Source organism: Onychomys torridus, chromosome 4, assembly GCF_903995425.1.
Source record: "Onychomys torridus chromosome 4, mOncTor1.1, whole genome shotgun sequence".
NCBI lineage: Eukaryota > Metazoa > Chordata > Mammalia > Rodentia > Cricetidae > Onychomys > Onychomys torridus.
The window spans coordinates 118,540,055-118,564,511 of record NC_050446.1 but is presented as its reverse complement, the minus strand read 5'-3'; the positions used below and the strand labels follow the sequence as shown (position 1 = coordinate 118,564,511).

Sequence of the window (24,457 nt, the reverse complement as noted above, 5' to 3'; positions counted from 1 at the left end):
ACATTGCCTACTGGCCTGTTTTAGCTCACTTGCAGGCACTTGCCCCCACCCCTCCTTTTGAGACAGGGTCCTTACATAGCTATCCCAGAACTCTCTGTAGACCAGGCTAGCCTTAATCTCACAGAGATCCACCTGCCTCTGCCTCCCAGATGCTGGGATTAAAGGCCTGTGCCACCACTGCCCTGCTGACTGCCAAGTTGTTAATTAAAAATAATGAGGTACAGACAACTTGATGTGGTTGGTGCTGTATGCCTTTAATACCAGCAGTTTGGAGACAGAGGCAGGTGGATCTCTTAGTCCAAGGCCAGCCTGGTCTAAAAAGTGAGTTCCAGGACAGCCAGGGCTATAAGGAGAGACCCTGTCTCAGGCAGGAAAGGAAAAAAAAAAGCTAACTAGGGTACTTCTTATATCCTGGGACCCCAATGTTTAGTTAGGATAACAGAGTTAATGTTACTACCTGGAACATAGAACTCAAGTACTAGTACTATTCATGAGTGTATTTCCTTATCTGGCTGCTCTTCTTCCTAAGCGGTCCCTCTTCACAGGTGTTTTTGTTTGTACTTTTAATCTCAAAGACAGTTTTGTTAGCATTTAGGAGAAACGTACAGGTGAGTGGAAGTCCCGTCAGCCACCAGGAGATGGAGAGAAAGTCATGCCTCTTTTTTTTTTTTTTTTTTTTTTTTGGTTTTGTTTGTTTTTGAGACAGGGTTTCTCTGTGTAATGGCTCTGGCTGTCTTGGAACTCATTTTGTAGACCAGGCTGGCCTTGAACTCAGAGATCTGTCTGCTTCTGGCTCCTGAGTGCTGGGACTAAAGCTGTGTGTCACCACTCACTGCCTGCCATAAGTCATGCCTTATTAATAAAGGTTAAAAACAGCTGGATGATGGTGATGCCTTTAATCCCAGCACTCTGGGAGGCAGAAGCAGGCAGATCTCTGAGTTCCAGGCCAGCATGGTTTACAGGGTGAGTTCCAGTACAGCTAGGGGTACACAGAAAAGCCTTGTCTGGGAAAACTAAAAGAAAAACCAACCAACCAAAGAAATGTAAACAAACAGGAAAAAAAAAAGGAAGGAAAAAAAAAAAAGAAAGAAAAGTCTAAGCAGGGCTGGGGAGATGGAGTAGTTACTGTTCTTGTGGAGGTTCTGATTTCAGTTCCCAGCATTTACATGGTTGCTAACAACCCTCTGGAACTCATTTCCAGAGGATATATCGCCCTCTTGTGGCCTCGGCATGTACTGCATGCGTGTAGTCTGCAGACTGCAGGCAGGAACACCTGACTGCTACCCTGTTGTTAGACTGGATGCCTTTTGTCCCTGGTCCTGTTAGGTTTCTCCTGTGTTGTTTACTTCCTTGTTTTAGTGGAACACATCCTTCATTAGCATCCTGAGCTCAGTCCTTGATTTCATCTTACATTTAATAGATGATTTGAATAGATGTAGAGTTTGAAAATGATTTTTGTTCAGAATATTGAGAGCATCCTGTGATCTCTTCATCTATCTCCTGTCTTCTCTTTGATTTCACTTCCTGAGAAGTTGCTTGGTTTTTACCTTCCAATCCTTTGTAGATTATTTTAAGAAGTTTTGTTTTCTAAATTCATACTCCTTTTCTGGACCAGATTCTTAATATATGTTTGCAACCATTTATTTCACTATTGATACCGTGTTTAAAAGATCAAAAAGACAAAAACTCTCCTTCCCTGCATTGTGTGTTTGCCTAATGCAGTGATTCTCAACCTCTGGGTTGAGACCCCCTTTTATGGTCTAACAGCTCTTTCACAGGCATCACCTAAGACCATTGGAAAACACAGATACTTTGTGATTCATAGCAGTAGTAAACCACAGTTCTGAAGTAGCAACAAATAACTTCATGGTTGGAGTTCACCACAGCATGAACTGTGCTAAAGAGTCACAGTGTTAGGGAGGTTGAGAACCACTGGCCTAATATTTCTTTCTCTTTGTTTTGCCCATCCGTATTGATTTAATGCAGGAGGTTTGCTTTGAAGGATTGCCAATCTGTGGTTGGCCCTTGGCAGTTAGGAAGCAGTTAGTGAACATGGTTAGGAAACCCACTTCATACTGCTTGTGCTTATCTGCTGATGGTCTTTGCTGCCCTGTTGTCTGCTGGCCCTCTGGGAGGACACTCCAAGAATTGATGCTTTTCTCTGGAGTTACTTATTTCCCCAGAGGTAGATGATTCTGTAAGGAGCTGTTGCCTGGGGTGCCGTGGCAGGTAGAAGGGCATTGGGAATCTCACCTCCAGGGTGCAGATTTCCGTGGAGCCCCAGTGTCTGCCCTGAGTGCTGTGTCTGTCCATTGTGGCCACTGTTGCTTGGTTATGTCTACAATCAAATGCTCTAGCACTGAGCTATACCCCCAGCACATAAGCTGGGTTATTTTTAAAGAGGAAACATCTTTCTTCCTGCCTGGAGGTAAGGGTCAGGAGCTGGAGGTCAGATAGCCACTTTGCTTGATCTGTGCTTGTCTGAGCTCATTCAATCTGGTTGATCCAATCCTGGGGCTCCTGAAGTTCTGTGAGGAGCTGTGGGAGGAGCCTTGGAGTGAACTGATTCTAGCTAGAATCTTCCTGTCAGGTCAGTTTGGTTTAGACTCCTAGTCTCTAGCTATTGTTCACCTGACCTCTTTCCATTTCTGAGAACTCCTAAAATCTGATTTGCTGCCACTTGCTTCCCTGTTTTCTTATTCTTCGCTTTTGTTTTCTTGTGTTTTGTTTTGAGTCCATTCTTTGTCATGGCCGTGGGACCCTGGGAGGAAGAACAAAGAGGAGACCAGGTGATAAAGTGTCTCTGGAGTCTGAACTGCCTAACTTTAGTCCCCGTGTGTTATCTTTGAGGGCCTGTCTTGTTTCTTGGTTAGGGACTAAGAGCCCCTTCCCTGTGTGGCATGGTTGGCCTTGCACATGCCAGTAGCCTCTGCCTCCATCTGCAATCACCTTGGTTGCTTGGTCCTCAGCTGCTGGGCTCTGACAGCCTGGCATGCATTGCTGCCTTGCCCTGTTGTGAGGCCCACCGGCTTGCTGCCAGTTTTTACTGCTCTTTCTTCAGAGAAGTTTTCTGGGTCAGTCCAGCTTGCACTCATTCCTGCATCTATGTATTCCATGGAGATATGTGGAGATTTGCTAAGCCGTCGAGAACAGTGATGCTTCATTGTAGAGCTGAACAGTGTTCACCGTGCGTTTGGCCGAACCTTCACTTGCAGATGTGGGTGGGGATAAGCTGCGGCAGGGCGGGGGAAAAGCCTTCAAGTGGCTGCCTAAACCTGTGTGTCAGAGGCCCCTGGGTTTCCCCACAGGACAGACAATGCTGTGAAGAATCACTGGAACTCTACCATCAAGAGGAAAGTAGACACAGGAGGCTTCCCAAACGAGTCCAGAGACTGCAAGCCTGTCTACCTGCTTTTGGAGCTTGAGGACAAGGACCGCCACCAGAGTGCCCAGCCAGTGGAAGGCCAGGTGAGTGGCCACCTGCGGCTCAGTCTCTGGGCTCAATCCCAGGGTGGTTGGTTTGCTGTTTTCCCTGGTTATCTGACTCTGTCTTCTCAGTACCTTCCCCAGAGCCACTCACTCATTTCTGCCCTGGGGTCCAAGTGTGACTGTCATCTTTCTAGGGCTTTCCTTGTGACAAGCTAGCTCTACTTTGCCTGCCGGACAGGAAAGCAGTCAGATAACATTTTGGGAAGTGGGTTGGAAGAGTTCTCAGCCTCCTAGCCCTTTTAGCAACTTTTCTCTTAAAGGTCTTTCCAGTCTTCAAACTGGAAGTATGCTTGCTATTTTTAAAAATCATTTTTATAGCCGGGTGGTGGTGGTGGTGCACGTCTTTATTATTTTTCTTTTCTTTTTTTAAATTATTTATTTATTTTTCTATTATCAGCTTGATACAGTATAAATTCTTATCTTAATAGTGAAATGTCTCATTGAGGCTTACTCAGTAATTGAGTAAAACCAAAACTTATTATCAGCCATAGTCATCCTAGGGTCCCCCCTGCTATGTAGCCTCCCTGGTTCTGTGGGTTGCAGTCTGATTGTTCTTTGCTTTATATCTAGAATCCACTTATGAGTGAGTATATACCATGTTTGTCCCTCTGGGTTTGGTGGGTTACCTCACTCAGGATGGTATTTTCCAGTTCCATCCATTTGCCTGCAAATTTCATGTCATTGTTTTTCTCTGCTGAGTAGTACTCCATTGTGTATATGTACCACATTTTCTTGACCCATTCTTCAGTTGACGGGCATCTAGGTTGTTTCCAGGTTCTGGCTATTACAAATAATGCTGCTATGAACATAGTTGAGCATGTATCTTTGTGGTGTGATTGAACATTCCTTGGGTATATGCCCAAGAGTGGTATGGCTGGGTCTTGAGGTAGATTGATTCCCAATTTTCTGAGAAACTGCCATACTGACTTCCACAGTGGCTGTACAAGTTTGCATTCCCACCAACAGTGGAGGAGTGTTCCCTTTGCTCCGCATCCTCTCCAACATAGACTGTCATTAGTGTTTTTGATCATAGCCATCCTGACAGGTGTAAGGTGGTATCTCAGAGTCGTTTTGATTTGCATTTCTCTGATGATTAAGGATGTTAAGCATTTCTTTAAACGTCTTTCAGCCATTTGTGATTCTTCTTTTGAGAATTCTCTGTTTAGCTTTTTAGCCCATTTTTAAATTGGATTGTTCAATATTTTGATGTCTAGTTTCTTGAGTTCTTTATATACTTTGGAGATCGGTCCTCTGTCAGATGTGGGGTTGGTGAAAATCTTTTCCCATTCTGTAGGCTTTTTGTCTTATTGACTGTGTCTTTTGCCCTACCAAAGCTTCTCAGTTTTAAGAGGTCCCATTTATTAATTGTTGTGCTCAGTGTCTGTGCTGCTGGTGTTATATTTAGGAAGTGATCTCCTATGTCAATGCGTTCAAGAGTACTTCCTACTTTCTCTTCTATTAAGTTTAGTGTAACAGGATTTATGTTGAGGTCTTTGATCCACTTGGACTTGAGTTTTGTGCATGGCGACAGATATGGATCTATTTGTAATCCCCCCCCCCCCCCCCAGACGGGTTTCCCTGTGTAGCTTTGTGCCTTTCCTGGAACTCACTTGGTAGATCAGGCTAGTCTCAAACTCACTGAGATCTGCCTGCCTCTGCCTCCCGAGTGCTGGGATTAAAGGCGTGCGCCACCACCGCCCGGCTTCTATTTGTAATCTTTTACATATTGACATCAGTTATGCCAGCACCATTTGTTGAAGATACTTTCTTTTTTCCATTGTATAGTTTTGGCTTCTTTGTCAAAAATCAGGTGTTCATATGTGCGTGGATTGATGTCAGGGTCTTGAATTTGACTCCATTGGTCTGTATGTCGGTTTTTATACCAGTACCAAGCTGTTTTTATTACTATAGCTCTATAGTAGAGCTTGAGGTCAGGGATGGTGATGCCTCCAGAGGTTTCTTTATTATACAGGATTCTTTTAGCTATCCTGGGTCTTTTGTTTTTCCATATGAAGTTGAGTATTGTTCTTTCCAAGTCTGTGAAGAATTGTGTTGGGTTTTTGATGGGGATTGCATTGAATCTGTAGATTGCTTTGGGTAAGATTGCCATTTTTACTATGTTAATCCTACCTATCCATGAGCATGGGAGATCCTTCCGTTTTCTGAAATCTTCAATTTCTTTCTTTAGAGATTTAAAGTTCTTATCAAAAAGGTCCTTCACTTGTTTAGTTAGTGTTGTCCCAAGGTATTTTATGTTGTTTGTGGCTATTGTAAAGGGTGATGTTTCTCTGACTTCTTTCTCAGCCCTTTTATCATTTGAGTGCATGTCTTTAATCCTAGCCCTCAAGGCAGAGGCAGGTGGATCTGAGTTCAAGGCCAGCCTGGGCTACAGAGTGAGTTCCAGGATAGCCAGAGCTACACAGAGAAACCTTGACCACCACCCCCCCCAAAAAAAACAAAACCATTTTTATAGACCTTTTTTGTGTATGTCCGTGTGTCCATGTCCTAGAGCCCATGTGGAGATCAGAGGACAACTTATTCATGGTGTCTCTTTTTCATTTTCTTTCTTTCTTTTCTTGATTATTGTTCTCTTCCTCTGCTGAAGTCACCTTTTGATAAGCATTTACATGAGACACACGTATCTATACACTTCACCCATTTGGAGATACCACATACTTCTTTCCCAGATGTCTTTCTTGCCAGTTTTCCAATCAACTCTTTCCAAGTCTCTAACTATCCAACCAATCCATTGCATGGATGAATCAATTAAGTTGCACATCTTGTCATTTCTCCTTCCAAACAAAATGTATGACCATGTGTACCGCCTGAAGTTCTGTGAAGAATTCCCTTCGCCAGTGTCTTCAGGGTTACCGCAGAAAGGACTTGTAATGCTGCAACTGTCTACTTCTGGGTGGTGCCTGCATAATGTGCAGAACCATCAGTAAACCAGACTCTAGTTTTCTCTTTATCAGTCAACCAATCATATAACCCCATGAGGCTATAGGTTCATGCTTAGCAGTAAGAAGTATCGTAATAGGAGTAGAAACCATAGACATTTGGGCAACTTCTGCATGTAAACTTGCTTGTACGTTCAGGACCTACTTGGGCCTGAACATATATGAACTTTGATTTGACAATAAATTGCTGCTGTGAGCCTCCTGCTTTATGGCATTGTGAGTCAGATAACACCTAGCTTGTGATGAGTAGCACAGGTCATATGGTAACTTGGTGGCCCATTGTTAAATGTTTAGTTTCCACCAAGGCCCGATAGCAGACCAAGAGCTGTCTCTCAAATGGAAAATACTTGTCTGTAGGTGGTGGAGCCTTGCTCCCAAATCCCAAAGGTCTCTTCTGTGGTTCACCTATAGGGGCTTGCAAACAACATCCTTGTCTGCCACTGACACCTAAAGTACCATTGGGTCTGCTGGATCATGTATCCAAGTGGTAGAGCAGCCTGCACAGCAGCCTGGGCCTGTTGAAGAGCCTTCTCCTGTTCTAGGCCCTAGTCAAAGCTAGCAGCTTTCAGAGTAATACACCCAGATGGGAATGTGTTGTCCCTAGAACCCAAATAGGCCCCACTAAGCTTGCTTCTTTGTTGGTGGGAGGAGCCAGGTACAATAACTTATTCTTTATAAGGTGGTACTGATTTCTGCATGCCCACACTGCTAGATTTCTAAGAATTTCACTGAGTTAGAAGGCTCTTGTATTTTGGTTAGATTTATTTCCCATTTGATGTATGTGTTACCAAGTCCAAAGTGGTTGCTACCTCCTGCTCACTTGGTCCAATTAGCATCACCTCATCATTATAGTACACCTGTGATATTTTTATGGAAGAGACAGATGATCAAGATCCTTTTTGAGTTATGACACAGGGCTGGAGAGTTTATATATCCTTGAGGTAAAACTGTAAAGGTATACTGCTGGCCTTGCCAACTGAAAGCAAATTGGCAGTCCTTATGGACAGGTACTGAGAAGCCATTTGGTTCATCAGGAGCTACATACCATGTACCCCAGGAGATGTGTTCATCTGCTCGAGTGAGGACACCACATTGTAATTGGAGTCACTACCTGATTGAGTTTTCCATAGTCAACTATGGTTCTCCATGATCCATCTGTCTTTTGCACTGGCCAGACAGAGTCAAAGGGAGATAGGGTGGGAAACCCCTCTTCCCCCAATCTTTCAAAGTTCTTGATGGTGGCACTGATTTCTGCAGCTCCTCCAGGGATACGATGCTGTTTTGATTCACTATGTTTCCTGTAAAGGCAACTCTAAATGGTTTCCATTTAGCCTTTCTAACCATCATAGCCTTCGCTTCACAGGTCAGGGGCCCAGAGTGAGGATTCTGCCAACTTGTAAGTAACTTCTGAGTATCCCAGTTATACTTTCTAGAGCTGGGGAAATAACTACAGGATGAGTTTGGGGACCTACTGGGCCTATTGTGAGTTGGACTTTATCCAAAACTCTGCCTGTCCTCCCTAAGCTCCTACTTTACCTAGAAGGCCAAAGTATGTCTTGGGATCTCTTAGGAGTCAGCATCAATTCAGAACCAGAGTCTGATTGTTTCCTGTCTTCCATTGTATAGTTACATAGATCCTCTGGAGAAGGACTGGAGACAGGCTAACAGTAACACTCTTGGATATTTTATCAAGGTCCTTCCCCAGGGGGATCCAGCAAGTCCCTTCATTCAAAGTGTTCTGGGACTGCAAACTGGCTCAGGTCTGGAAATTGATTCATGGGCCGATATTCTCTTTTTGCCACAATCCACTGCAGCCTTTCTTACATTTGTTTGATAATTTTTCTGCTTATGCAAATCAAACAACAAAAATACAGTGGCTTCTTAACTGCTTCATGCCTGGAAACATAACTGAGTAGCCAGTACCAAAGGTCTGTAAGAGTCATAAAAATCCCTTTGCCTGTGCTGCCCATTATAATAACTACAGTCACCTTGCCTTTGGCAATTGAGTGCTACCACGTGGTCCATGCTACCTCGGGTCCCAGTTAAATCCATTGCATTTAACTCATCCAAATGAGCAGCAGCGTCTCCAACTCTTAGGTGTCTGGCACAGGAAAAAGGGTGACATTGAAGCTCTTCAAATGTGTTTCAAATGTGCTAGTGAGATCATTTTGCATCTTACAGGATTAGTGAAGGGCATGTCTTCTGGCCCTTCACATGGTGGAGAATTAGGTTTTATATGTTGTACCCGCTTGAGTATTGCAATTTCCCTGAGCCTAAAAATCCTCTTGTCAACCCAAAGCTAGGGCTGTCAGACAATTCCAACTCATTTTCAGTAGGCCATCTTTTGACAAATGTTTCAGGCAACCATTCAAACAAACTTTTGTGCCCGCCCGCTTTTATTGTGAGCTCCCATATTAAACCTAGAATCCTCATTCAGTGGGCCTACTTCAATAAACTCAGTCTGATCAAGTTATGTTCTTTTCACTATTATCCCACACCTTCAAAATCCGTTCCCACACATACTCCCCAGACTTGTGCTTGAATGAAACTCTGCTTAACAAACTCATTAAGCTCATTAGTGTAGCATACCTTCTTGTGAACTATTTTCTGTCTCCTCTCTAGGAGCCTGCTTAGTCTTAAGTATGGATATAGGTCTAATTGGTGGGCCCTCAGGGACATCAGTATTGTTGTCTTGCCTGGCATCTCCTTTAGGGAAAGTCACTGCTGGTTTAGCAGATAATGAAGGGTGAATTTCCTCAGTCAAAGGTGGGAAGGACGATATTTCAGGGTGTTGAGGTGTGAGTACATCTTCTGCTAAGGGTGGAGAGACTGCTTCCTCAGGTGAGATAAGCCCTTAAAAATCTGAGGGTTCAAAGTTGCCAGCCTCATTAGGGTCCTCCCACACATCCCCTTTCCAAGTTATAGAATCCCATTCTTTACCAGTTAATGACCTTACTCTAACTGCGGGCACCTTCCAAGGCTGGGCCTTGAACTCTTGGATTTTCTTTGTAATTCAGCCATTAGAGTGAGACTTGCTTTAGCTTGGTTTTCCAAAGCTGGAGTCTGGCTGCTGGAGAGGTTTTCTTCAAGGGCATACTCAGAAACATTTAGACCTGTGGGTCAAGACCTTTCGGTGCGGGGTGAACATTCACAGGGATCGCCTAAGACCATCAGAAAACACAGATATCTACATTACTGTTTATAACAGTAGCAAAAACATAGTTATGAAGTAGCAACAAAAACAATTTTGTGGTTGGGGGTGACCACAACGTGAGGAACTGTATTAAAGGGTCGAAGTGTTAGGATGGTTGAGAACCACTGGTTTAGACTGTTTATGTGCATCTGTATTTGGTCATCTCTCTTGCCTGGGAGAGTGAGAGCAAGAGCCGACAGGCAAAGAGCAAAAACTTCCTTCTTCCCATCCTTCTATAGGCTGGCACCGAAGGGTGGGCCAGACTAATGTGGTTCTACCCACTGGAAATGTTTTAATTAAGAAAATCCCTTTGCCAGGTGGTGGTGGCGCACGCCTGTAATCCCAGCACTCGGGAGGCAGAGGCAGGTGGATCTCTGTGAGTTCGAGGCCAGCCTGGTCCACAGAGCTAGTCCAGGACAGGCTCCAAAGCTACAGAGAAACCCTGCCTCGAAAAACCAAAAAAGAAAAAAAGAGAAAGAAAATCCCTCACGGGTGTACCCAGCTGCTTGGGTTTTAGTTAATTCCAGATGTAGTCAAGTTGACAACCAAATAGCCATGACACTATTAAGCTGTGTCTCCAATAATTTGTTTTTTTTTACACTCAATCTTAACTAAAAGGTCAAGAAACTGATTTATTTATTATTTTTGTTTTGTTTTGTTTTTTCGAGACAGGGTTTCTCTGTAGCTTTGGAGGCTGTCCTGGAACTCGCTTTTTAGATCAGGCTGGCCTCAAACTCACAGAGATCCACCTGCCTCTGCCTCCTGAGTGCTGGGATTACAGGTGTGCGCCACCACAGCCCGGCTCCGATTTTTTTTTTTTTTTTTTTTAAGATTGGAGATAAAGACGGACAGCATTGTCTTGTGCTGTCTGTGAGCTGAGCTGGTTCCTGATGTGGAGGTCTGTTTTGTATCTCTCTTCCTGCTTGGAGGGGACTTGCTTGTTCCAGCTCTACACCGCCCTGCTAGAGAGTTAGAGCACATTTTTGCCTCTATTTCTTGGGATTCCAACGTCCAGGAATCTGATCCCCTGGTGTCAGCTGCAGCTATGTAGGGGAATATGATATGAAATTGAAATTGTAGAGGATGGAAGAAAGTGGAAGGACATCTCTAGTCTTGACTCCCTGAAGCTCCCCTCACCAAAGAAGTCTGCTGCTGGCAGTTTCTTGCATATCTAAGCAGTATGCTTTCAGCCTGAGATTTCTGAGGAAAAGAAAAGCCATCCACCAGGGAAGCAGAGAGCATGAGGGGTGTGGTGCCGCTAAAGATCCTGCTGCTTTCTCTGCTGGGAGTCGGATTATTGGTGTCTCTTTCTTCCTTGAGTGTTGTCTGAAGGGCTGGCCTTGCTGGGGTGGGTCTGAGTCCCACAGGACCCAGAGCACAGGAGACAGCTCAGCCTTTGTCTCACCCATTTCCTCTCCAGGTGAATTGTTTTGTCTGCTTTTGTTTTCATTTTTAAATGATTTATTTTTTTATTTTACGTGCATCAGTGTTTTGCCTGTATATATGTCAGTGTGAGGGTGTTGGATCCTGGAGTTATAGACAGTTGTGAGCCACCAATGTGGGTGCTGAGAATTGAACCCAGGTCCTCTGGAAGAACAAACAGTCAGTGCTCTTAACCTCTGAGCCGTCTCTCTAGCCCCTTGTTTTCAGGGTTTTTTTTTTAATTGCATTTATCGTGTGTGTGTGTGTGTGTGTGTGTGTGTGTGTGTGTGTGTGTGTGTGTGTGTGTGTGTTGGGGAAGGGGTGTACATACACTGTGCAGGGTAGAGGTGAGAGGACAGTTTGCAGATCTCTCCTGCCATGTGATTTCCAAGAACAAACATCATACTTGGCAACAGGCACCTCCTTTATCCACTGAGCTATCATGCCAGCCCAGCTTTTGCTTTTTGAGCAAGTCTCAGTAGCCTAGTCTGGCCTCAAATTTGTGGGAATCATGAGCTGGGCTCATTTTCTGGGTTCTGCTTTGAGAATTATTCCTGTGAAGGATTTCCCTCTATTTCTGTTTTTCTGTCACAGTGTTGGGAAAAGCATCCAGTAGAGTTTCAGAAATGGTGCTAGGAGTTCTATGTATGCTTGGGATTGGTTCCAGTCCCACCCCCTTCCCAAAGGGCCTTGCCTATCCTAGATAAGCACCCTCCCATACCTGCAATTCCAAGGCTTACCTCATTTTCCCCATTTGCATTAACTTACTGTATTACTCTGTGTGTCCATTTAGGATTTACTTCATCTAGGGCGTGGTGCCTGGGCCCACACCTTTAGTCTCAGCACCCTGAAATCAGAGACTGATCTATTTGGAGACTTACAAGCCACCTGGGACTACATAGAAATCCTGCCTCAAAAAAGAAAAAAGGAGAGAAAGAGAAACTGAGAGTTAATTACATTTTTATCCCCTGAAGGCTCTGTGCTTCAGCTTGTATTTCCTAAGATAAGGGTATTCACTTATGCTCATAGTATGTCTGTTTCTAATTCAGGGACTTCCACGTTGATTCTAAACGTTGTGGTGGTAACGATTTGTTATTGTTTGCTTACTTTAAAAAAACATTTTTAAAAAAAGTGTGTGTGTGTGTCTGTGTGTCTCTGTGTGTGTCTGTATGTAGCTGTGCATAGTTCCCATGTGTTTAATGCCAGCACTCGGGAGGCAGAGGCAGGCAGGTCTCTGTGAAGGCCGTTAGGGAAAACCTGTTTCGAAAAACCAACAAAGAAAAAAAAACAAAAACAAAAAAAAATGTGTGTGCATAATGGTTTGTTTTGTTTGCTTGCTTTAAACATTTTAAAACATTTTTGTTGCTTTAAAAACTGTGTGTGTGTGCATGTGTGCATGCATCATGGTGTGTGTGAAAGTCAGGATAGCATTTGTTTTCTTTATCATATGATATGGGTCTTACGGGTCAAACTCAGGTTGTCCGCCCAGCTGCAAGCATCCTTATCTGCTGAGCCATGTCTGTAGCCCACACTGTGGAATTCACTAGGTAACTTCTTGCCTTGGCCTTCCAAGTTCTGGGATAACAAGTGCTACCATGCTGGCATTGATTCGGGAATTCTGTCTGGTCTGTAGTCCATGAACAGTCCAGAATCAGTTATTTATCCATAAGTCTCATTAACACGAGTCATAGTGATATTTTTCAAATGTACAGTATAGTTGGAATGTTTCACTTTCTCTTCATCCTAGTTTCCTTATATTTGATTTGTATTATGTGTTTTAAATAGAAACTTACAGCGTAGTCTGTTTCAGCAAAAAATGTATGGTGTGCCTTGCATCTGACAGGGAAGTCTTGTGACCGGCTGGCCCCTGGCGCCCTCTGCTGTGAAGGAAGAGGAGAGCAGTGAGGAGGAGGCTGCAGCAGCTGCTGCTTCTGCTAAAGAGCAGGAACTTGAGCCTGTCCCCGCTGATCTGGGAGAAGTGCACACCCCAGAGCCCCTGGAATCCCTCAAGCGTGAATATCAGGAGGACTCCTCCCCAGAAACCAGCCTGCCCTACAAATGGGTGGTAGAGGCGGCAAACCTCCTCATCCCTGCTGTAGGGTCCAGCCTCTCTGAAGCCCTGGACTTGATAGAGTCGGTATGTTGGTCCCCACACTTCTCTTGTGAACTTGCCTTTTTTAAAAGTATTTATTGACTGATGGGGTTGCACAGCTCTGAGCAGGCTAGAGACACCAGTGAGGTCATTGCAATCCTTGCCCTACTGCATGGAATGGGTGAAAAGGATTCTCAGAGGGCAGTGAATTGGCATCATATGGTTAGGTCTCACTGGAGGAGGGAACTGGAAGTGCCGGGAGTTTCGGTTGCCTCTGGAGCAGCACGTGAGTTTGGCTGCTCAGCCCAAGGCCATGCTATGATTAGGTAGTGGAGGTTGTGCTCCATATGTGGCTTTTCCTGGGGAGACAAACAAGTACCTGTTTACCCAGATGTGGTACCAAGGGCAGATCAAAGACCGATTCCACACAGCTCTAGCATGCTGAACTAATGAGTTTCTGGAGATACTTAGAGGATTGTGGGTATCCTGTAATCCCACAAGACTGCTGCTTCACTAGAAATCTGACCCAGAGACTCAGGCAGTATCCCTGGAGCTCCCAGCCCAATGTGCATGCAACTCTCAGGGCGGAGTCTCTTCACCAGCACTTATTTACAGCTTTAAAACTGCAGGGAGGGGCCTCGAGGCTCTTGTAACTTTCCTCTAGGAGGGAATGTGTCATTTCTGAGAAAATAGCTAAACAATGACCTTGTCTGAAAGCCTGTGGGTGGGGCCACCTCTCTGATGTGATAGCCAGTTTTAGGTTGTATCAGCTAGGAGTTAAATCCTGACATGTGACTCAGACTCTTTTATGGTTTCCTTCTGCTGGAGTGGTGAAGATCAGGGAAAGGATCTACAAAACCTACTCTCCATCTCCTCCAGCATCCTTCCCAGGCATTCCTGTAGGATATGCTTCCTAGTTCCAAGATGCCACAAGTTTCCTAGACCTCTGATCTCTGAGGTCAGGGTGTGGGTCTAAGGTCAGCCTAGCTGCAAACTAGTGTCTACTCTTAGGAATGAACTGCTTCTGTATCTACACAGGCCACACCTCCAAGATCAAAGTGGAACCTTCTGTTTGCAGAAGGCTTTAGGTAAAGAGAGGATGTGTGGTAATGCTCTGTGCTCTTCGGAGCTTAGTGTGGGTTCCTTGATGTAAAAAGCAGGAAAGGGAGCCAGTGGGATGGCTCAGCAGATAGAGGCACTTGCCACCAAGTCTAACCATGTGAGTTCAGTCTTCAGGACCCACATAGCAGAAGGAGAGGACTAACTCTTTCAGTTTGTCCTTGACACTCACATATAAATAAATGCAATGAATTAATTAAAAAGTGAAGTCATGCTTCTTATAGGTTGCTTTGGGGATTGTAAAGCTGTTGATGGGCAAGCATCCCATTCAGACTTTAGTATATGGAGAACATTGAGGAAATGAAATATAAGTGGTAAAGATTGATCCCAGGGATAAGGGACTGAATTTGATACTGGTTTATTTTTCTGTAATGAATGAAGTCCTGCTGTATTCTAACCTCCCTTTCTGGCAGGACCCTGATGCTTGGTGTGACCTGAGTAAATTTGATCTTCCTGAAGAAGCGTCTGCCGAGGGCAGTGTCCACAGCAGCCCAGTGCATCCCCAGACATCACAGCAGCAGGCACTCTTCTCCCGACAGACCGCCACACCAGGGCCCAGCATGACTGAGTATCGGCTCGATGGCCACACTATTTCAGACCTGAGCCGGGGCAGCCGAGGGGAACTGATCCCCATTTCCCCCAGCACTGAGGTTGGGGGCTCAGGCATTGGCACACCACCCTCAGTGCTCAAGCGACAAAAGAAACGGCGTGTGGCCCTGTCGCCTGTCACAGAAAACAGTGCCAGCCTGTCCTTCCTGGACTCCTGTAACAGTCTTACCCCCAAGAGCACACCTGTCAAAACCCTTCCCTTCTCTCCTTCTCAGGTGTGTGGGTCCCTCTGGCTGCCTTGGCTTCCACATATAAACACCTAGTGCCCCAGGGTCTGGCACAGGTCCCCACTAGATAATCAGTATTCACTGAGTATCTGCCTGTGCTTGGTGCTAGGGACTCAGTCTAGGTGAGCAGAACCAGACCTGGTCCTGCCCTAAGGAAGCATATGTGCTGGGTGTACACAGATGGGCGATAAAATGGAGAAGAGGCTGTGATGTTGGGAGTGGGGCTGGGTAAGGACAAGACACTTGTCCTGTTGCTGTGTCCCATCAAAACACTTGATGAAAGCAGCTGGCTACGGTTCTGAGGTGTTGTCCACCATGGCAAGGATGCCATGCAGCCGGTCACACTGCAGCTGGTCAGGAGGCGGGATGATGTCCTGTTCAGCTCCCTTTTTCCTTGTTATTCAGTCTAAGATTCCAGACTATGGACCGGCACTCCCCTCATTAGGGTAGGTCATCCCCATCTCATTTAACCTAATCTAGAAAAATCCCTTGCCGACACGCCCAGAGGTTTATTCCCATGGTGATTGTAAACACCATCGAGTTGATAACTAGGTATCCAGGGGACTCCCAGGGATAGAGGAATTCCTTGCATTGAGAAAGCTGCAGGGCCTCGCTGGATGGTAGAGGAAAGACAGAAGGACTGAGTCATACTGGTTGAAAGAAGTCTTTGTTGGTGTCCTACAGGTCAGGACAAGACCTCAACTTATAGAACAGGTGTGGAGAGGAGTGTCTGAGGATCTGTACCTCTGTCCATCAAAGGCCTCATCTTGTCACGTGTTCTATCTCTTCCTCCCTGGCAGTTTCTGAACTTCTGGAACAAACAGGATACCTTGGAGCTGGAGCCCTCACTGACATCCACTCCAGTGTGCAGCCAAAAGGTGGTGGTCACCACACCCTTGCACAGGGATAAGACACCCCTGCACCAGAAGTATCCATCGTGAGTTCCACCAGCCACCTGCCCACCCTGGACAAAGGGGAGGTGCTCTGACCCTGGGGCAGGGCCACCACACTGGTTTTCCTTGTCTGAAGAGCCTGGCTCCTTACCTTCTTTTTCCTCACTTTCATTTTTTAACTTGATAGTCCTGGATCTCAGAAACAGTCTTCAAATTGCCACCAAAAAAAAAAAAAAAAAACCCTAATGTTTTCCCTCTTTTGATAAGCATCAAATATGGATCAGATGTGTTTGAAAGTGCACCTTGGACTCAGACTCAGGAGCCTAGAGCAAAATGAGTGCAGTTGTGTCTGGCCTCAGCCTGCTGGAGGAAGGGCTTTTACAGTGTGCCCACTTCCTTTTGTGTCACAGTGGAATTCCGGGTAAATGCTCCTCTGTCTGTTGAAGGAACTAGTTCAGGAATTTTGCACAAGGTAATGAGATGACTTTTCAGAAGCCATTTATTAAAATCCATTGGTTAGAAATCACTCAATCTGATAATGATAGTGTTGTGAGTAGTTCTTACATTCAGACAAGAATTCTGGGCTTCACATCTGAGCCCTTTAGCAGGGATACTGAACCATGGCAGACCTGGCCTTTTACTTCTGCCCAGTCGAATGTGATTAGAGGCCTGTGTTGTCGATCTTACTGCTATGTAATTTTGTATTTGTGTATATTACATTTTGTTCTGTGGTGCAGCTAAGTTATTTAGAAGGGAGTCTTTTGCCGGGCAGTGGTGATACATGCCTTTAATCCCAGCACTCAGAAGGCAGAGGCAGGTGGATCTCTGAGTTCGAGGCCAGCCTGGGCTACAGAGTGAATTCCAAGACAGACTCCAAAGCTACACAGAGAAACCCTGTCTCGGAAAACAAAAAACAAAACAAAACAAAACAAAAGTGAGTCTTTTAAAGGATTTATTAAGGACAGAGCAAGGTGGGCATGGTGGTACGTGCCCAGTACTCAGGAGGCAGAGGCAGGTAGAACCCTGAGTTCAAGGCTACATAGTGAGACCCCATCTCAATTTAAAAAGGGGGGGGGGGCGGATAGAACTCATCCAGTGTAATGTGGCTGATGAGACTGAGTGACATTCCCAGGCCTGTATGTCACTCTCTGCAGTTCATGTGACTGGTAGGCTCCACCTGGATGTCCTCTCCCTATTTTGTGGTTAGGAGATAGATAATTAACTGGAATAGCCATAGGCTCCTTTTTTCTTGGATCACTTTCCCTAGTTGCCCAATGTCACAAATCTCCAATACCACTGTTCATCTGTTGTTGGTTAGAGGGCATATCTGGTTCTTGCTGTTCATTTTCACCAGAGGTGGAAATTTTGCCTTATTTTTAAGTGCAGATTATTATCACAAATTCTCTTGATACTCTTCTCTTCCAAAGATTCTTTGTGATGCTTTCTAAGGCATACCAGGCAAGAATTACTTAGACTTAAATTCCAAATTGGTGGGCTTTTGTTGCTAGCTGTCTTATTTCATGTGTTTGGGGGTGTGTTACTGTTTGAGGCAGGCTCTCATGTCCTACACTGGCCTCAGACATCGTATGTAGCTGAGAATGACCCTGATTTACTGTCTTCTGCTTCTGCCTCCCAAGTGCTGGTGTCACAGGCATGTGTCACCATGTCCAGAACTTTCCCCTTCATGTCACAGAGGTTGTGGCTTGGTAGAAGGGAAGTGCCAAAGCTAAAAGGTAGCAGCATGCCTTTGTGTAAAGAGCAGCATGGCCCCTGAGTTATGGGAAGATAGAGAACATGAAGGAACTGCAGATTGGTTCTTTCTGCATTTCTGCCCCTACCACGATGATTTGAGAGGACTTGTGGAGATCGTGGCTGCTCTGTTTTGTACCTAGTACCACATACTTTCTGTAGAGAAGGCACACAGGTTTGTGGCCTTCCCAGGCCTGCCTCATCTCTGGGAAGCCCCAAAACTGTACTTCGATGGGGCAGCAGCACTCTCTAGCATTGTCATGGTCTCCTCCCCTGTCTTTCCTGTCCTTTATCCGAGGATAGCCCTTCCTCTAGGACCCTGATTTAGACTTGTGCAGGAAGGTAAGCAGGTACCAATGTGAAAGAGTATGTGGGGGTTTGGGGGGTCACTGGTCATGATCAGGAAAGCGGGAGTCTGCTCTGTCCTTTTGCTGAGCCTCCTCTGGCCTGTGGCAGGTTTGTAACCCCAGATCAGAAGTACTCCATGGACAACACTCCCCACACGCCAACCCCATTCAAGAATGCGCTGGAGAAGTACGGACCACTGAAGCCCCTGGTATGTGGCATGGTTCTGTGAGTCTCTGTGGGATGGATTCATGTAAGACCTTTCTCTCTGAGGTCTCTATAGTCTAGTAAGGTATAATTTCTCCTTGTCACCTCATCTGCATTTCCTGAGTACCTTCAGTGTGTCAGGCAGGGTGGCAGAGTTGGTGGTACTTGGTGAAACACATGCCACCTAAATAACTAATAGCTTACTGTAAAGAAAAGGGCCAAGACATGCATAGTGACACACACCTATAATACCTGTACTTGGCAGCTGGAGGAGGCAGGCAGATCAAAAGTTCAAGGTCATATTCAGCTACCTAGAAAGTTTGAGGCTAGCCAGAGTAACATGAGACCCTATTTAAAAGGTGGGGGTGGGGAGGTGGAAGCCAGGTATGGTGGTCCGTACCTATAATCCAGCACTCAGATGATGAGCCAGTCTGCACTTCATGGGGAGGAGGGAAGGAAGGGCTCAGCAAAGGGAAAGGTTATCTTGTTGACGCTAGGTTAAGTGGGGTTTCTAGGGACTGATATATGTGGCAGAGTCACCAGTACTAGTTACTACTGCCCCTTATTAGAGATGCTGTCCGTTGACTAGGTTGCCTATCAGGCTTGTTCTTGGCAGCTGTGGTTTGTGTCCAAGGGCTTTTTGTATGGCATTTGAAGTACCACTGAGCGGTTCACTCTGTCCTAGGCTTTGCTACCCGAGGTTAGAGGTTGCTTGGAGCTTCTGAGCCTGAGCAATAGAAACACACCCTAATGTCTCAGTTAGTGTGGAACAAGGACAGAAGGAGCCTGGGCGCTTAGTGTATGTGGGTTCTTTGTTTCGGAGATAGCTTTTGTCTGTGATGCCCAGTGTCTTGGCTCTGTTGCTGTGATAAAACACTGACCAAAAGCAACTTAAGGGAGATAGGGTTTATTTCGGCCTACAGTTGGAAGTCCATCACTGAGGGAAGTCGGGGCAGGAACCTGGAGGCAGGAACTGATGCAGAGGCCATGGGGGAATGCTCTGTACTTGTCTTGCTCCTCATGGATTGCTCAGTTGCTTTCTTACACACTCCAGGACTACCTTCCCAAGCAGGACGTAGCCCACAGTGGGCCCTCCCACATCAATTATTAAAATCAAGAAAATTCCCTCACAGATTTGCCTACAGCCCGTTCTGTTTGAAAACATTTTCTCAGTTCGGGTTTCCTCTTCTCAGATGACTCTAGTTTGTGTCAAGTTAATGGAAAACTAACCAACACACTATCAAGACTATCCTTGAACTTGCCCAGACTGATTCCTCCTGCCTTGGCATCACAGTGCTGCGGTTATAGACAGGTGCTGTCTGAAATTTCTGGGTTCAAGTGATGCTTCTGCTTCAGCCCATGAGTAGCTGGGACTTTGGGGAAGGCCAGGCTCAAGCATCTGGATTATAATTAATAACTGCTGTGGCCTGAGTCAGGCTCTTGAGATGAGCCTGAGTTTCTACTCTATAGACATGAAAATTGCTGCACAGGGCTATGTGGGAGTGTGAGTCTGCGCCTCTAGACGTGTAGGCCTTCGGGGTCAGGGTCTTCATTTGTCGAAGCAGGACCATTCATGGTTATGAACAGTGCATGTGAGGTCAGTGTCCTGGTGTAGGCTCCCTTTACTTGCCTAGCTAGTACTGTCTACCTCTCTCAGACCTACACAGCCTGAGTGGGCCTCATGAGGATCACCCTTGCCTCCATCCACAGCCCCAGACTCCTCACCTGGAAGAAGACTTGAAGGAAGTGCTACGTTCGGAGGCTGGCATTGAGCTCATTATTGAGGATGATGTGAGGCCTGAGAAGCAGAAAAGAAAGCCTGGGGTGAGTGGCCTGAGGACTCTTACTCTGCCTGGACAGTTGGTATATGAAGTCAGCTCTGAGGTCAGGGAGGACCCGGGAAGTAAGTGCCTTATGTGAGTGCACCTTTCAGAGGGCTCTGGCTTCTTACCTGGGTCCTCCTGTGCTTTGAACCAACATTGTGAATGGACCCTTCTGAAGTGAGCTTGGGCTAGGGGTGGGTGGGTGCAGTAGTGGTCAGGTGAGACTTACCGAGCTCAGTGGATGGAGCTCAGTGGATGGAGACGGGCATGCAGCACACACCTCATGGCCATCTGAATTCATGTGGGAGGAAGGGAGCAGAGGGGGACAGATTCCAAGTGTTCCTTTCAGATGGTAGTCAGCTAGGAAGAGGATGGGTACCTTGGCAATGAAAGCAGCGTGTGGGGTTTCCATCAGGTGAGGTAGGAGTCACGGAGTCACCTGGTGAGACACCAGACTCAGGGTCTGCTTCCTTCCCATTGCACTGTCCAGCTCCTCGCCACAGGTGGCACTTCAGAGCTCCTTACTTTTGTGCTTTTTCCTAGACTGCTCTCCCTCAGGAGAGTTGGTAGTCAAAGCCAGGCAGTGAGGCTGGGAAGGACCCACAGTGTCTGGGGGTAAGGACCGCCTGGGTCAGAGTCTAAGTGGCCAAGGTCTCCTGGTCTTCCCACATCACGAGAGCAAGACCTGCTAGCTATGCCTTGAAGATTCCACTCTTGAAAGTCCTGATTCAGTGACCATGGTCACTGAGGCATTGTCCATGGCAAACCTGATTGCTCACGCTAACCATCCTTTTCTTTCCCAACCCTCAGCTGCGACGAAGCCCTATCAAGAAAGTCCGAAAGTCTCTGGCTCTTGACATTGTAGATGAAGATGGGAAGCTGATGTCTACACTGCCCAAAGCTCTGTCCTTGGTAAGGGGCTGACATGACTACCTGCCTCACAGGGCTTCAGGAACCTTCCCCTGCAGCTGTCTAGTTATGGGGAGGACCCTTTAGATGGGGTGGGTTTCTGGTTCTCTGGTTGGGCCTAGTGTTAGGAAGATTGGCAGGAGATGGCCGATCTGGGCACCCAGGCTGAGTTTCACTAAGAGTTCCGATGTGTTTTTGCTAGGCTTCATTTGACATGAGTTCTCTTGCTAGAACACTGTGGGCCCTCAGCACCACCCTTCCCACTGAATGTCAACCACATGTGCCCCAAGCACAGCTGAGTGGTTGAGGCACATCAGCCCTGAGCAGCTACTGTCTGGCCTACAGGCCAGCCTTGCTCTTCTGGGCATAGAAGTCAACCCTTTAAGAGCCCAGGTGCTGTGCTACTGGTCCCTTGGAGCTGATGGGATGTGGCCTGGCTTGACCTGGTGTATAAACTGATAGCATGGCAGTTCCATTGTATGGTTAATGGGAAGGTTTTTTTAATTGTAGATGTGAGAGAGAGAATACCCAGAGACATTTGGAAGAGTCCAGAGCAGAGAAAGTGTAGACTCAACATAGACAATAGATGACCAAGGCTGTCTGCGAGAGAGGGGAGGGTAGAAGGGGATAGAGAATAGAGAAATCAGTGAGAATAACAGGGTTAGAAGGAAAATGAGCAGCTGCCAGGAGGGAACAGGGATTTGGGGTAAGGGAGTTGATGAGAAGGGCTAAGATGCTAGCTAGCATGGGCTTTGAAATGAGTAACAGGTACTTGTGATGCTGAGGGAGCCTGGAGCCCAGCATAAATAAGCTTTGATATACTGATAAGCACCACAGGTCCCTTCTGCCAGCAGTAAGGGAAATGACTCCTTTTGGTAGAGGGAAACCGGCTTCACAAGTTCCTGAGCAATACTGGCTTTTATCTAACTGCCAGAAATCCTCTTAGAGTCTAGGCTGAGCCCATTTCTGGGTGTTTGGACTGCTTTTGGAGTTTGGGGAATTGGAGTTACCTTTGGACCTGGCACCAGTAGAGGCAGTGAGGAGGGGCCGGGAGCGTGGATGAAGGGTGTGATTGCTAAACAGATATTACAGGGAGTGCCTTTTCTAGCCGGTGCTGCCAGGTGGGGGACTTGCTCCCTTCAGTCAGACCTTTGGTCGCCTTTGGTGCCTCTGTTTGAGGCACATATTTTGTTTTGTTTTAAGCAGTACTGGGGGTTGAGGCCAGGGCCTCACCTACTTTGGGTGAGTTGAGGACCGTGGAGATGAGCTGTGCTGTGGAGATGGGTGTAGGAAATAATGAGCCTGTGGTCTTGGCTTCCTAGGCCCTGAGCCCCAAGTGGAACATTAAGACAGCAAGCCGGTGAGCAGAGCAGGGTACTTAAGGGTCCATGGCACATTCCACTTGATGCTTTTGAGTGTTTCTGGACCAGGGGACCTGGAGCACCATGTGGGGCCTCTCGTGACAGGAGCTGGTATTGCTGGGCTCTAAAATGATCAGTTCACAGATACTCCTTTAATCTTGTAAGATTAAAGGGATCGTGTTTAAACTCCATATCTGAAAGGGAACTGAGGCTTAGAGAATAAACACCCTGCTCTAGATCTCAGCAGTGGCCGGTCAGGTATGGGTGAGGTGCCAGGATACCAGGTTGTGTTTCTGTTTTGTTTTCTCCTGACAAAGATCTTGTGGCAAAGTGGTGACTAACTGAGTTTTGATTTCAGCCAACAAGTGTCCCATCCAGTTCCTCTAGCTTCACTCTGCCGGGTATCAAAGAGGATAACAGCCTGCTCAACCAGGGCTTCCTGCAGGCCAAACCTGAGAAGGTGGTGGCCACCCAGAAGGGCCGGAGCCACGTTCCAGCCCCTGCCCCTGTGAGTGCTTCCTGTGGCTGTTTGCCTGATTAACTTAACTTTTATGATCTTGGCCTAAATGCTACTTCCTATGGGAAGCCATTTCTGATCTCCCCTGCCTAGATTTCCCCAGCCCCATTTCCTTCCTGAGGCCTGGACTTAACCTGTCACCAAGTCATTATCTGTGTTTGGTTTGCTTAGTGCTCAATTCTTGACAGCAGCTGGTCTGGGCCCTTGCATCCCAGCGTCCTCATCTGCCCAGCTGTGGCTTCTCATGAGGCCAACGGGTGCTGTGCATTTCCCCTGCCTCAGCCTTCTGCTTCACTGTTGAGCCCACAGATGAGGCATGGCTTCCCCGAGACCACCAAAGAAAATGGAGGGAGCATAGGCCGGCTTCCAGCATCCAGAGGGAGGGTCCTAGAAATGTCCTCATCCTTACTAGCCAGGACCACCAGGAATTGTTACTGAGCTTACCCTCTCACCTCCTACCAGATGACCAGCGCCTGGAAGATGGTGGCCTGTGGAGGCACCAAAGACCAGCTCTTCATGCAAGAGAAAGCCCGGCAGCTCCTGGGCCGCTTAAAGCCCAGCCGCTCATCTCGGACCCTCATTCTGTCCTGAAGGGGCTTAGAGGGCACAAACCTGTTTTCATGTTTACAGGGGCTAGGGTGGGGGTGAGGTATGCATTGGAATCATGTTCAGGGGATCAGCTTCAGGAAGTCGTCTGCTGCCAGCCCCTCAGATTACTCAGTGGCAGCAGAAGTAACACACTATATCCTGTCCCCAGGTCTAGTTTCGTGAAGTCCCTGGTGCTAACAGAACAAAGTCCCACTCCTAGGCCTGTCTGTCCCGTCCCTGGTGGCACAAGGAGCCCTGTTAGCTTCTCCCAAGCTCTCAGCAGGCCTGGCCTCATCTCGCCCTTGCTTAGGGTACTGGTGTGACTAGGGGTGTTCCTTTTCTCATCCCCTGTTGGTACATCCTCTCCACAATAAAATGCCATTCTCCCTATGCAGCTTGACTCTGCCTTCTAGGCCTTGCTTGAAGTGCCTCAGTGGCTTCAACCGACGTAAAGATATGTGGACCTTCCCTCAGAGTTACCAGCTTTGCCCAGTAGGTGTCTTCACAAAGCTCCCAAGAGCTCATGGTGTGGGTGGATGGGGACTGGTTCAGAGAGGCTGTTGGAATTGCGCATTCAGCTTTGTCGTAATGCATCATGGCTGTACAGTACTCGGCTGGGGCCACAGGTGGCTCTCGGCCTCCAAGGAGGTGCTGCTTTAAGCTGATCCACCCATTAGGTGAGACCATTACTAAGGAGAGGGCTGGCAGAACCTCCCAACTCTGGCCAGGGTTTAGAAGGCTGCTTAGCCCTAGGGCCCAATATCTGAGGTTGTGGCATCAATTGCCCAGGCTGTTGCCTCCCTTGGTTAGGTTCAGTGGGTAGAACATGGCCCGTAACTGGTGATCAGTCATGAGCTTGAAGAGGGAGATGCTGACCCTAATGTCTAGATCAGGAAGTGCTGAGTAGCTTGCATGAGTGTCCTTGGTTGGAGGTTGGAGATTTGATGAACCCATGGG

General features: G+C 46.8%; 1 protein-coding gene across 1 annotated transcript in view; it reads left to right on the top strand.

Moving 5' to 3' along the window:
• The window catches only part of Mybl2 (MYB proto-oncogene like 2), a 33,979-nt gene extending 10,356 nt beyond the window's left edge, over nucleotides 1-23,623 (top strand). Inside the window, exons 6-14 of the mRNA XM_036185897.1 lie at nucleotides 3,309-3,468; nucleotides 12,905-13,198; nucleotides 14,686-15,096; nucleotides 15,909-16,045; nucleotides 18,207-18,306; nucleotides 20,013-20,126; nucleotides 20,936-21,037; nucleotides 22,754-22,903; nucleotides 23,375-23,623. Of these exons, the coding sequence (XP_036041790.1) occupies nucleotides 3,309-3,468; nucleotides 12,905-13,198; nucleotides 14,686-15,096; nucleotides 15,909-16,045; nucleotides 18,207-18,306; nucleotides 20,013-20,126; nucleotides 20,936-21,037; nucleotides 22,754-22,903; nucleotides 23,375-23,503 (1,597 nt within the window). The 3' untranslated portion in view covers nucleotides 23,504-23,623. The remainder of the gene's footprint in view (nucleotides 1-3,308; nucleotides 3,469-12,904; nucleotides 13,199-14,685; nucleotides 15,097-15,908; nucleotides 16,046-18,206; nucleotides 18,307-20,012; nucleotides 20,127-20,935; nucleotides 21,038-22,753; nucleotides 22,904-23,374) is intronic.
• Nucleotides 23,624-24,457: the final 834 nt, after the last annotated feature.